At 61.7% G+C, this 13,596-nt stretch overlaps 1 protein-coding gene across 4 annotated transcripts; it reads right to left on the minus strand.

Moving 5' to 3' along the window:
* Positions 1–3,555: 3,555 nt before the first annotated feature.
* ankrd40 (ankyrin repeat domain 40) lies at positions 3,556–13,492 on the minus strand. 4 transcript variants are annotated; one of them, XM_078401509.1, is made up of 5 exons: positions 12,512–13,492; positions 8,040–8,188; positions 5,897–6,214; positions 4,357–4,535; positions 3,556–3,839 (listed from the first exon to the last, which is right to left on the minus strand). In XM_078401509.1, the coding sequence occupies exons 1-5, from the start codon at positions 12,733–12,735 to the stop codon at positions 3,702–3,704; spliced, it is 1,008 nt and encodes a 335-aa protein (XP_078257635.1). In that variant the 5' UTR covers positions 12,736–13,492; the 3' UTR covers positions 3,556–3,701. The 4 variants fall into 4 exon arrangements, with proteins under 4 accessions (XP_078257635.1, XP_078257637.1, XP_078257639.1 ...); XM_078401511.1 differs by having other exon boundaries at positions 5,897–6,160; positions 12,512–13,456; XM_078401513.1 differs by lacking the exon at positions 12,512–13,492 and adding an exon at positions 10,987–11,132 and having other exon boundaries at positions 5,897–6,160.
* Between the last annotated feature and the right edge of the window lie 104 nt (positions 13,493–13,596).

Here is a 13,596-nt window from a genome sequence, read left to right on the forward strand (position 1 = left end):
ATTGAATGGCAGTGCTGCCTCGAAGGGCTGAATGGCCTCCTCCTGCATCTATTGTCTATATCAGGATATTACAGTGCAGAGATGATGGAGTCAGAGACTGTGTTTAGAAGGCATTGGAAACAGCGAGTTAAACAGGTGCGGCACGGGAAGGTAATGGAGTTGATGGGGGCAAATGGGACGTTTAGATGGGTAGAAACATAGAATAAAGGCGCAGGAGGCCATTCGGCCCTTCGAACCAGCACCGCCATTCATTGTGATCATGGCTGATCATCCACAATCAGTAACTCGTGCCTGCCTTCTCTCCATATCCCTTGATTCCACTAGCCCCTAGAGCTCTATCTAACTCTCTCTTAAATTCATCCAGCGATTTGGCCTCCACTGCCCTCTGTGGCAGAGAATTCCACAAATTCACAACTCTCTGGGTGAAAAAGTTTTTTCTCACCTCAGTTTTAAATGGTCTGTCCTTTATTCTTAAGACTGTGGTCCCTGATTCTGGACTCTCCCAACATTTTCCTGCAAAAAAAGCTCACAGCTCAGCAGCATGAGTAGTGGTTTCTCTAACTTGAAGAAACCCATGGTGCCCCACTCACTCTCTCTCTCTCTCTCTCTATCTCTCTCCCCCAGCCTGCTTCTCCAACTAGGTTCACTGTCCTGATTAATTTCATTAATTTAGCCTCGTTGTCACCTGCCCCTCAGCTCACAATGAACTATTCTGCATAGCCTCGAGCAGCATCTGCTTTGATCTGTCCTTTTCACACCTTACCCGTCCATATCTCTAGTTTCCCTCTCCCCGACTCTGAGTTACTCCAGCATCTTATGTCTATGTTTGGTAAAAGGGGGACGATGGGCTGAAGGGCCTGTTCTGTACTTTGTGACAGTGCTGCCTGTGGCTGCACAGTACTGTCCTCTGCTGCAGGGCTGCAGTTGGACCTGTTCATTCATTCATTCAAGCCCCTCAGGTGGTAGTGAGCTGGCTTGAATGCCCCTGAAGTGTGAGTGTAGTTAGTGAGGCAGGGTGCTCCAGGATTGCAGCCCAGCCTCGGTGGAGGAATGGCGATATATTTCCCAGTGTGCAGCTCGGAAGGCAGCTGACCTCCCATCATTGGTCCCTTAGACTTTACTGGACTTGACCTTGCACTAAACGTTATTCCCTTTATCCTGTATCTGTCCACTGTGGACGGCTCGATTGTGATCATGTATAGTCTTTACCCTGACCGGACAGCAGGCTTCTTAATTTACCTGAGCTGCAGTGAGCTTACTGAGAGCACGCTGCACATCACGACACATCACAACGGCTTCCCGAGGGCTGGAACAACAAGCCCCAGAGGGTGGCGAGAGACCCAGCACATGGACCTGCACCGTACAAACACGGACCCCACACGCATATGCTCAATCACACACAGCAAACACGCATCGCAGTCTCTGCAGCAAAGGCAGAGCAAGTTTTATTAATAACTATAATTAATATAGTGCCTGTGGTTGCAAGTTTTGAAAAGTGCCTAAAAGAGTGAGGTTTATAGAAAAATAGCGATATCTAGATGCACAGCTGGAGGGGGTGGCACAGTGGGGGTCCCACACCTGACATGGGGGTCCCACACCTGACGTGGGGGTCCCACACCTGACGTGGGGGTCCCACACCTGACGTGGGGGTCCCACACCTGACGTGGGGGTCCCACACCTGACGTGGGGGTCCCACACCTGACTTGGGGGTCCCACACCTGACATGGGGGTCCCACACCTGACATGGGGTCCCACACCTGACATGGGGGTCCCACACCTGACGTGGGGGTCCCACACCTGACATGGGGGTCCCACACCTGACATGGGGGCCCCACACCTGACATGGGGGCCCGCACCTGACGTGGGGGTCCCACACCTGACATGGGGGTCCCACACCTGACATGGGGGACCGCACCTGACGTGGGGGCCCGCACCTGACGTGGGGGTCCCACACCTGACATGGGGGTCCCACACCTGACGTGGGGGTCCCACACCTGACATGGGGGTCCCACACCTGACATGGGGGACCGCACCTGACATGGGGGACCGCACCTGACGTGGGGGCCCGCACCTGACGTGGGGGTCCCACACCTGACATGGGGGACCGCACCTGACATGGGGGTCCCACACCTGACGTGGGGGTCCCACACCTGACATGGGGGTCCGCACCTGACATGGGGGACCCACACCTGACGTGGGGGTCCCACACCTGACGTGGGAGTCCCACACCTGACGTGGGGGTCCCACACCTGACGTGGGAGTCCCACACCTGACGTGGGGGTCCCACACCTGACGTGGGGGTCCCGCACCTGACGTGGGGGTCCCGCACCTGACGTGGGAGTCCCTCACCTGACGAGGGAGTCCCACACCTGACGTGGGGGACCTCATCTGACATGGGGGACCGGGCCACGGGTCAGGGAGGGGCCCAGGCACGGGGACTCCTGACACCTGCCCCCTCCCCCTGCACGAGGTGGATGACCCCTGACCCTCCCCTCCCCTCCCCTAGCACGAGGGTGACCCCTGACCCTCCCCTCCCCCCTGCACGAGGGCAGTACAAAAATAACCAGATGTGTGTGTTCAGCCCTTCAGTAAACAGATGCTCCGTGACGTGGGTGTAGGGTTGGGGGTTCATGGGCACGAGAGCGTGGGGGGGTTCCAGGTCTACAGGGGCTGGGGGGCGAGGGGTTGGCATTCCCTGGGTACAAGATGGGGGGCTTTTGGGGTTGGGGTTCCAGGGTCAGAGTGGGCATTCCTAGGGTGTGGGAAGGGCGGGGGGTTCTGGGCCACCGGCTGTCCCAGGACTACAGGGGGCTGGGGGTTCCCAGGATGAGGGGAGGGGGTACGGGTGGAGTGGGGGGGTCTGGGGTACGGGTGGAGCGGGGTCTGGGGTACGGGTGGAGCGGGGGGGTCTGGGGTACAGGTGGAGTGGAGGGGGGGTTTGGGTACGGGTGGTGTGGGGGGAGGGGTCTGGGGTACGGGCGGAGCGGGGGGGGTCTGGGGTACAGGTGGAGTGGGGGGGGTCTGGGGTACGGGTGGTGTGTGGGGGGGGGGTCTGGGGTACGGTGGAGTGGGGGGGGTCTGGGGTACGGGTGGAGTGGGGGGGGTCTGGGGTACGGGTGGTGTGTGGGGGGGGGTCTGGGGTACGGGTGGAGTGGGGGGGGGTCTGGGGTACGGGTGGTGTGTGGGGGGGTCTGGGGTACGGGTGGAGCGGGTCTGGGGTACGGGTGGAGTGGGGGGGTCTGGGGTACGGGTGGAGTGGGGGGGGTCTGGGGTACGGGTGGAGTGGGGGGGGTCTGGGGTACGGGTGGTGTGGGGGGGTCTGGGGTACGGGTGGAGTGGGGGGGTCTGGGGTACGGGTGGTGTGTGGGGGGGGGTCTGGGGTACGGGTGGAGCGGGTCTGGGGTACGGGTGGAGTGGGGGGGGTCTGGGGTACGGGTGGAGTGGGGGGGGTCTGGGGTACGGGTGGTGTGGGGGGGGTCTGGGGTACGGGTGGAGTGGGGGGGGTCTGGGGTACGGGTGGTGTGTGGGGGGGGTCTGGGGTACGGGTGGTGTGGGGGGGGGTCTGGGGTACGGGTGGAGTGGGGGGGGTCTGGGGTACGGGTGGTGTGTGGGGGGGGGGGGTCTGGGGTACGGGTGGAGTGGGGGGTCTGGGGTACGCTCAGTCCCGGGTCTGCAGGCGGGGGTCGGGCCACACCAGCCCCTCAGTAGATCAGCGTGGCGGCGCCGGGATTGTAGCAGGGCCGCTCGGTCAGACCCGCCTGCACCAATGGCTCCCCCTCCGCTCCCCTCAGCACCAACTCCAGCTCCTGGAAATGCTGCAGCCGCCTCACGTCTTTGTCCTGCAACACGGAACGAACATCAGCACCCTGCACACGCGTGTCCGTGTTACAATGTGGGGTGTGTCAGTGTTACAGTGTGGGGTGTGTCAGTGTTACAGTGTGGGGTGTGTCAGTGTGGGGTGTGTCAGTGTGGGGTGTGTCAGTGTGGGGTGTGTCAGTGTTACAGTGTGGGGTGTACCAGTATTACAGTGAGGGGTGTGTCAGTGTTACAGTGTGGGGTGTACCAGTGTTACAATGAGGGGTGTACCAGTATTACAGTGTGGGGTGTACCAGTGCTACAGTGTGAGGTGTACCAGTGTTACAGTGTGGGGTGTACCAGTGTTACAGTGAGGGGTGTACCAGTGTGGGGTGTACCAGTGTTACAGTGTGGGGTATACCAGTGTCACAGTGTGGGGTGTACCAGTGTTACAGTGTGGGGTGTACCAGTGTTACAGTATGGGGTGTACCAGTGTTACAGTGTGGGGTGTGTCAGTGTGGGGTGTACCAGTGTTACAGTGTGGGGTGTAACGGTATTTACCTTCCTCAGCAGAGTGTTGGGCAGCTTTCTGATCCTCTCCACGTGTTCGGGGCTGACGCCCAGCTCGTGACTGGCGAGGGAGAGCAGTGCCTGGTAGGTGAGGCAGCCACGGTCGAGCTCCACCTCGATGAAGTCGGCTTCTGACCCCGTGCTATGGAGCCGAACCTTCAGCACCAGCTCTGGGCAAAGGCAAGAAACATAGACAACAGGTGCAGGAGTAGGATATCCAGCCCTTCCTGCCAGCACCACCATTCAATATGATTATAGCTGATCATCCAGAATCAGTACCCCGTTCCTGCTTTCTCCCCATACCCCTTGTTTCTGTTAGCCCTAAGAGTTATGGATCGGGTGCAGGGAAAAGCTTTGCGTGCTATCCAAACACATCAGATATACCACGCACAAATACAGTCACGTCAAACTCCAGTAGAGCAAAGGGGCAGATACAGAGTGCAGAATATCGTTCTCAGCATTGTAGCGCATCAGGTCCACAGACAACGTCCAATGTCCGCAATGGGGTAGAGGTGAACCGGACAGTACCCTAGCTTATGGAAGGGCCGTTCAGAAGCCTGATCACAGAGGGGAAGAAGGTGTTCCTGAGTCTGGTGGTGCGCGCTTTCAAGCTTCTGTACCTTCTGCTCACTGAGAGCACGCTGACCATCGATCACCTGTTCACACGAGTTCTATATTATCCCACTTTCTCACCCACTCCCGACACACTGGGGAGTCATTTACAGAGGAACATTAACCTACAAACCCGCACGTGTATGGGATGTGGTGGGAAACCAGCACCTGCAGGAAACCCACGCGGGTCACAGGGAGAACGTGCAAACTCCACACAGACAGCAGCCGAGGTCTGAATCGAATCCGTGTCTCTGGCGTTGTGAGGCAGCGGCTCTACCCGCTGCACTGCCCTTATTCCAAACTGGCTTTGGAATCCCTGCTGCATGACCGCGGTGAACACTGGGTTAATGCACGGCCTTTATACAACAGGAGAAACTGACCTGCGCGCTACCCCTCCCCACCCCACCCCACCCCACCCCCCATCCCTCCCCACCACCACCTACCCACTCACCCCCCCTCCCCACCACCACCCACCCCCTCTCCCGACCCACCCCTCCCCGCCATCCCCACCCCCCTCCCCACCACCACCTACCCACTCACCCCACCTCCCCACCACCACTCACCCTCCAACCCTCCCCACCACCACCTACCCACTCATCCCCCTCCCCACCCACCCACCCCTCCCCCACTCACCCCTCCCCCATCCCGCCCTATCACCACCCACGCACTCACCCCCCCTCCCCACCACCACTCACCCCCCATCCCTCCCCACCAACATCCACCCCCTCCAACCCTCCCTACCACCACCCCCCCTCCATCCTTCCCCACCACCACCACCCACCCCTTCCATCCTTCCCACCCACCCACCTCCCCCATCCCTCCCAACCACCACCCACCCATTCTCCGTCTGTCTCTCCCCCCCCCCCCCCCCCCCGCAGACCCTCCTGCCCGCCACCCTTCCCCCTTCCCCCGCTCCTACCTCGCTCACTCTCGGGCAGCGCTCCCATCCACAACAGCTGGGAGTGGCCGGGAGCCGGTGGGAAGAGCTGTGGAGCAGGGCCTGGGCTGGAGCCTTGGCCTGTGTTGGAGAACAGCCCCGCTGGGCCTGGGCCTAGTCCTGGGCGCTGGTCTTGGCCGCCGGCCGGATCAGCCTCCACCACCGGCAGCGGCGGGTTGGCCAGGTAGTGGGGGACGATGGGAAGCTCCGCATGTCCATTGGCTGCCGGGCCATGATCCTCGTCCACTGTGGAGGGAGGAGAGAGCTGTGACAACCTCCACATGCACACGCACACATCACCTGAAGATGAACACACACACACTCATCACGTGAACATGCACACACACATCATTCAACATGCACACATTAAATTCCACCTCCCATAGCACTCAACAAGATTCTTCTTTTAAATTTAGATTTGTCAGACATGCATGGGAGTGGGGCGGGCGGGAGGTTGGTGGGGCGGGGAGCAGGGGGTCAGACGAAGAGTGCGGAGAGAAGGGGTAGTGGGGCGGGAAGCAGGGGGACCGACGGAGAGTGGGTGGTTCGCAAGGGAGAGAGCGGGCCGGTGGGGGGGGGAAGAGCACGGTTTTGTGTGGTAGACAGCGGGGGAGAGAGTGGAGGGCCGTGGGGGGGGGTGAGCGGGGGGTTTGTGGGGGAGAGAGCGGAGGGCCGCGGGGGAGAGAGCGGAGGGCCGTGGGGGGAGAGAGCGGAGGGCCGTGGGGGAGAGAGCGGAGGGTCGTGGGGGGAGAGAGCGGGGGGTTGCGGGGAGAGATTGGGGGGCCGCGGGGGGTGTTGAGGGGGAAAGAGCGGGGGGTATTGTGGGGGACAGCAGGGGGTTGCGGGGAGAGATTGGGGGGCCGCGGGGGGTGTTGAGGGGGAGAGAGCGGGGGGTATTGTGGGGGAGAGAGCAGGGGGTTTGCGGGGAGAGCGGAGGGCTGCGGGGGGTGTTGAGCGGGAGAGAGCGGGGGGGCCGCGGGGGGTTGTGGGTGAGAGAGCGGGGGGGGTGATGAGGGGGAGAGAGCGGGGCGTATTGCGGGAGAGAGCTGGGGTTTGCGGGGGAGAGAGCGGGGGGCTGCTGGGGAGAGAGCGGGGGGTATTGCGGGAGAGAGCTGGGGTTTGCGGGGCAGAGAGCGGGGGGGGTGATGAGGGGGAGAGAGCGGGGCGTATTGCGGGAGAGAGCTGGGGTTTGCTGGGGAGAGAGCGGGGGGTGTTGAGGGGGAGAGCGGGGGGTATTGCGGGAGAGAGCTGGGGTTTGCTGGGGAGAGAGCGGGGGGCTGCTGGGGAGAGAGCGGGGGGTGTTGAGGGGGAGAGCGGGGGGTATTGCGGGAGAGAGAGCGGTGGGGCCGCAGGGGTTGTGGGGGAGAGAGCAGGGGGTTGCGGGGAGAGAGTGGGCGGGGGAGAGAGTGGAGGGCCGTGGGGGGGGTGAGCGGGGGGTTTGTGGGGGAGAGAGCGGAGGGCCGCAGGGGAGAGAGCGGAGGGCCGTGGGGGGAGAGAGCGGAGGGCCGTGGGGGGAGAGAGCGGAGGGCCGTGGGGGGAGAGAGCGGGGGGTTGCGGGGAGAGATTGGGGGGCCGCGGGGGGTGTTGAGGGGGAGAGAGCGGGGGGTATTGTGGGGGAGAGCAGGGGGTTGCGGGGAGAGATTGGGGGGCCGTGGGGGGTGTTGAGGGGGAGAGAGCGGTGGGTATTGTGGGGGAGAGAGCAGGGGGTTTGCGGGGAGAGCGGAGGGCTGCGGGGGGTGTTGAGCGGGAGAGAGCGGGGGGGCCGCGGGGGGTTGTGGGTGAGAGAGCGGGGGGGGGTGTTGAGGGGGAGAGAGCGGGGCGTATTGCGGGAGAGAGCTGGGGTTTGCGGGGGAGAGAGCGGGGGGCTGCTGGGGAGAGAGCGGGGGGTATTGCGGGAGAGAGCTGGGGTTTGCGGGGCAGAGAGCGGGGGGCTGCTGGGGAGAGTGGGGCGTATTGCGGGAGAGAGCTGGGGTTTGCGGGAGAGAGAGCGGGGGGCTGCTGGGGAGAGAGCGGGGGGTGTTGAGGGGGAGAGCGGGGGGTATTGCGGGAGAGAGAGCGGGGGGGCCGCAGGGGTTGTGGGGGAGAGAGCAGGGGGTTGCGGGGAGAGAGTGGGCGGGGTATTTACCCCCTAACAAGGCGGTGAGCTCGGGCCTGGTGGTGAGCTGGGCTGCACTCTCGCCGTTGCTCGTGAGCACGTGCGTCTGGGCTCCGGCCTCCAGCAACAACGACACGATCTGCTGATGCCCACGCTTACTCGCCCAGTGCAGGCATGTCCTGTAACACAGAACAGGCGTGACCTGTAACACGGATCAGGCGTGACCTGTAACATGGACCTGGCGTGACCTGTAACACGGACCAGACGTGACCTGTAACACGGACCAGGCATGACCTGTAACATGGAGCAGGCGTGTCCCGTGACACAACATGCGTGACCTGTGACACGGAACAGGCGCATCCTGTGACACAGAACAGATGTGACCTGTAACACGGAACAAGCGCATCCTGTATCACCCACCAGGCGTGACCTGTAATATGGACCCAGGTGTCCTGTAACATGGAACATGTGTGACCTGTGGCACGGAACAGGCGTGCCCTGTAACATGGAACAGGCGTGTTCTGTAACACGGAACAGGCCGTGTGCTGCAACACGGAACAGGAGCGCCCTGTGACACAGATGGTCAGTGGGAGCGGGGCAAGCAAAGCCAATCATACAGCACGGAAACAGGCCCTTCGGGTCATCTTACATGTGCAGAACAAGATGCTCCATCTACACTTGGCCCATTTGGAACATACTGAAGAGTGGGACTAAATGCCATTGACACTTGGACAGGTACATGGATAGTTATGATTTACAGAGACATGGACCAAACAAGGGCAGGTGGAACGTGTAGATGGGGCATCTTGGTTCGCAAAGGTCCTGGGCATGTTGGGCCGAAGGGGCCTGTTTCCGTGCTGTATTGAGGCTACGATTGGCTCAGCCACTGAATGGGGCCCAGGTTCACGAGCACTGTCCCGTCCTGTGTTTAATATTATTGTGCAATGACTGACAGCCAATGCAGCTGGTTATATGTGGTGGAGGTACCAAGTGGGATGTGTGGTTGCTGTAGTGGGTGGGTTAGCCATGAGGTCACTGCGAATTGGATCAGAGTTCCCGCTGTGTAAATGCACAGTAACGTTGCAGATTTGAACATTACTGACCCGGTTCTAAAGTTGGTGATTTATGAGAGGTGAAGTTGGCCACACTCGCCTGGCCTCACCCTCCTTGTCCTGCCCCCACCCTCCTTGTCCTGCCCATCCTCGTTCCTCTCCTCTACCCCACCTGGGATCTAATCCTCTTACCTTTGGGCAGGGAGAATGGATCTTGCTGTGTAACCCGGCCAATATGGGTTGAATCTTGCCAGTAGCAGGCAGTGGAGAGTGGCGGTGGGTTGGTATTGGGCCACTGGTTTCTGGCAGTCCCTAGCAATGCCCTGACTTGACTGCACACGCCACCACTTGTAAATGTGCAGTTGGTGCAGACTTGTGGAATGCACAGCTTGCAGGGGAGGGAGAGGCTGGTTCTGTCCTGGCCCCAGCAGGGAATCAGCACATTGTGGTGAGGTGGAAGGGGAAGTAGATCCTGTTACGTGCTCTGGTGAAGAGCAGACCTGCACACGATGGGCCTAATGGCCTCCTGTGTTACTCAGTGAATCAAGGATCATTGCAGCACTGGGTCAGAACCTTACAGGGTTGACCCAAATCAGGTCACCACTCAGGCATCCCACCCTCCACTCCCACTGACGACCCCAAGCTGAACTCTGCCCATTCCACAGAAACAGCCCCACCCCATTGGCACAGACCCCCCCCCCCCCCACATAAACATAGACAGACACCCCCCACACAGACCCAGACTCCCCGCTCCCCGGGCCCAGACCCCCCCCCCCGCTCCCCGGGCCCAGACCCCCCCCCCCGCTCCCCGGGCCCAGACCCCCCCCCCCGCTCCCCGGGCCCAGACCCCCCCCCCGCTCCCCGGGCCCAGACCCCCCCCCCCCGCTCCCCGGGCCCAGACCCCCCCCCCCCCCGCTCCCCGGGCCCAGACCCCCCCCCCGCTCCCCGGGCCCAGACCCCCCCCCCGCTCCCCGGGCCCAGACTCCCCGGGCCCAGACCCCCCCCCCGCTCCCCGGGCCCAGACTCCCCGGGCCCAGACTCCCCGGGCCCAGACTCCCCGGGCCCAGACCCCCCCCCCCCGCTCCCCGGGCCCAGACCCCCCCCCCCCCGCTCCCCGGGCCCAGACCCCCCCCCCCCCCGCTCCCCGGGCCCAGACCCCCCGGGCCCAGACCCCCCCCCCCGCTCCCCGGGCCCAGACTCCCCGGGCCCAGACTCCCCGGGCCCAGACTCCCCGGGCCCAGACTCCCCGGGCCCAGACTCCCCGGGCCCAGACTCCCCGGGCCCAGACTCCCCGGGCCCAGACCCCCCCCCCCCCCGCTCCCCGGGCCCAGACCCCCCCCCCCCGCTCCCCGGGCCCAGACTCCCCGGGCCCAGACCCCCCGCTCCCCGGGCCCAGACTCCCCGCTCCCCGGGCCCAGACTCCCCGGGCCCAGACTCCCCGCTCCCCGGGCCCAGACTCCCCGGGCCCAGACCCCCCGCTCCCCGGGCCCAGACCCCCCGCTCCCCGGGCCCAGACTCCCCGGGCCCAGACCCCCCCGCTCCCCGGGCCCAGACCCCCCGCTCCCCGGGCCCAGACCCCCCGCTCCCCGGGCCCAGACTCCCCGCTCCCCGGGCCCAGACCCCCCCGCTCCCCGGGCCCAGACTCCCCGCTCCCCGGGCCCAGACCCCCCGCTCCCCGGGCCCAGACCCCCCGCTCCCCGGGCCCAGACTCCCCACTCCCCGGGGCCCAGACCCCCCGCTCCCCGGGCCCAGACTCCCCACTCCCCGGGCCCAGACCCCCCCGCTCCCCCGGGCCCAGACCCCCCGCTCCCCGGGCCCAGACCCCCCGCTCCCCGGGCCCAGACTCCCCGCTCCCCGGGCCCAGACTCCCCGCTCCCCGGGCCCAGACCCCCCGCTCCCCGGGCCCAGACTCCCCGCTCACCCACCAGCCGTTGACCGGGTTCTGCCCGTTCACCCGGGCCCCGCGGTCGAGCAGTCGCTGCACCGACTCGGCGTCCCCGACGCTGCAGGCCTCCCGCAGCCGCTCGTCCAGCTCCAGCTGCGGGTCGGCCGCCATCCCCCGGCCCGGCCCGGCCCGGCCTACTCCCCGCCCCCGGCCTAACCCCGCCCCCAGGCCCCGGTCCCGGCCACTCTCGCTGTGTAACCCGGCCTCGCCCTCCTTGTCCTGCCCCATCCTCGTTCCTCACCTCTACCACACCCTGGGATCTCATCCCCTTACCCTTGGGATCTTGCTGTGTAACCCGGCCTACACGGGCTGGATCTTGCTGTGTAACCCGGCCTACACGGGCTGGATCTTGCTGTGTAACCCGGCCTACACGGGCTGGATCATGTAACCCGGCCTACACGGGCTGGATCTTGCTGTGTAACCTGGCCTACATGGGCTGGATCTTGCTGTGTAACCCGGCCTACATGGGTTGGATCTTGTAACCCGGCCTACATGGGCTGGATCTTGCTGTGTAACCCGGCCTACATGGGCTGGATCTTGCTGTGTAACCCGGCCTACACGGTTATAGACAATAGACAATAGGTGCAGGAGTAGGCCATTCAGCCCTTCGAGCCAGCACCGCCATTCAATGCGATCATGGCTGATCACTCTCAATCAGTACCCCGTTCCTGCCTTCTCCCCATACCCCCTCACTCCGCTATCCTTAAGAGCTCTATCCAGCTCTCTCTTGAAAGCATCCAACGAACTGGCGGGATTGTCCTACGTTGAAAGACTGGAGTGACTGGGCTTGTATACACTGGAATTTAGAAGGATGAGAGGGGATCTTATTGAAACATATGATTATTAAGGGATTGGACACATTAGAGGCAGGAAATATGTTCCCACTGTTGGGGGAGTCCAGAACCAGGAGGCCACAGTTTAAGAATAAGGGGTAGGCCATTTAGAACGGAGATGAGGAAAAACTTTTGCACTCAGAGAGTTGTAAATCTGTGGAATTCAGGCAGTGGAGGCCAATTCTTTTTCAGTCAGAGAGTGGTGAAGGTGTGGAATTCTCTGCCTCAGAAGGCAGTGGAGGCCAGTTCGTTGGATGCTTTCAAGAGAGAGCTGGATAGAGCTCTTAAGGATAGCGGAGTGAGGGGGTATGGGGAGAAGGCAGGAACGGGGTACTGATTGAGAGTGATCAGCCATGATCGCATTGAATGGCGGTGCTGGCTCGAAGGGCTGAATGGCCTACTCCTGCACCTATTGTCTATTGTCTATTGTCTATTGAGAGTACCAGAGATCAGGTTGATTGATGGTGGGAGCAAGGGGAGAGAGTGGTGCTAGTGGGAGAGGGGGACTGAGGTGGAGGAGGAGGGGGAAGGTTATTTAGTTTAGAGATCCAATGTGGAAACAGGCCCTTCGGCCCACCGAGTCCACTCCGGCCAGCGATCCCCACACATTAACACTATCCTATACACACCAGGGACAATTTACATATACTCCAAGCCAAGTAACCTACATACCTGTACGTCTTTGGAGTGTGGGAGGAAACCGTAGATCTCAGAGAAAAGCCAAGCAGGTCACAGGGAGAATGTACAAAGTCTGTACAGACAGCACCCGTAGTTGGGATGGCCCCGGGTTTCTGGCACTGCAAGTGCTGTAAGGCAGCGACTTTACCGCTGCGCCACCGTGCCGCCCATACCCTTATCATGTATATACACACTGCAAATGGATCGATTGTTATCATGTGTTATTTTTCTGTTGACTGGAAAGCACGCAACAAAAAGCTTTCACAAGTTTGAGGATGACACAAAGTAACATCTGCAAGTTTGCGGATGACAAAGCTGGCTGGTAGGGTGAGCTGCAAGGAGGATGCAATGAGGCTGCAGGGTGACTTGGAGAGGTTGGCTGAGTGGGCAGATGCATCGCAGATGCACTATAATGTGAATAAATGTGAGGTTATCCAATTTGGTGGCAAGAACAGGAAGGCAGATTATTATCTGAATGGTGTCAGATTAGGAAAAGACGAGGTGTCACGAGACCTGGGTGTCCTTGTACCTCAGTCACTGAAAGTAAATGTGCAGGCACAGCAGGCAGTGAAGAAAGCTAAAGGCATGTTGGCCTTCATTGCGAGGGGATTTGAGTTTTGGAGCAAGGAGGTCCAACTGCAGTCGTACACGGCCCTGGTGAGACCGCACCTGGAGTACTGTGTGCAGTTTTGGTCTCCTAATTTGAGGAAGGACGTCCTTGCTATTGAGGGAGTGCAGTGTATGTTCACCAGATTAATTCCCGGGATGGCGGGACTAACATACGATGAAAGAATGGGCCGACTGGGCTTGTATTCACTGGAGTTTAGAAGGATGAGAGGGGACCTTATAGAAACATATAAAATTATTAAAAGGATTGGACAGGCTAGGTGCAAGAAAATGTTCTCCCTGTTGGGGGAGTCCAGAACCAGCGGCCACAGTTTAAGAATAAGGGTCGGGATAAATGATATCAATGTGCAGATGTCTTAGATCTGGACCCGATGTGGGCTCGCTGAGCGGCCATCGTTTAATGGGAGGCCGTTGTGGGTTATTCTCACCGGGTTGCCGGGCGACGCGCAGGC

Source organism: Rhinoraja longicauda, chromosome 6 (assembly GCF_053455715.1).
Source record: "Rhinoraja longicauda isolate Sanriku21f chromosome 6, sRhiLon1.1, whole genome shotgun sequence".
NCBI classification, from domain to species: domain Eukaryota; kingdom Metazoa; phylum Chordata; class Chondrichthyes; order Rajiformes; family Arhynchobatidae; genus Rhinoraja; species Rhinoraja longicauda.

What these genes read in the sequence shown, in the direction of transcription:
- ankrd40 (XM_078401509.1), bottom strand. Translation starts at nt 12,735, where the DNA reads ATGATAACAATCGATCCATTTGCAGTGTGTATATACATGATAAGGGTA. An exon ending in GCTCACCGCCTTGTTAGGGG is followed by an intron (nt 6,215 to 8,039) that starts GTAAATACCCCG and finishes GTTCATCTTCAG; the next exon opens with GTGATGTGTGCGTGTGCATG. An exon ending in CCAACACTCTGCTGAGGAAG is followed by an intron (nt 3,840 to 4,356) that starts GTAAATACCGTT and finishes TCCGTGTTGCAG; the next exon opens with GACAAAGACGTGAGGCGGCT.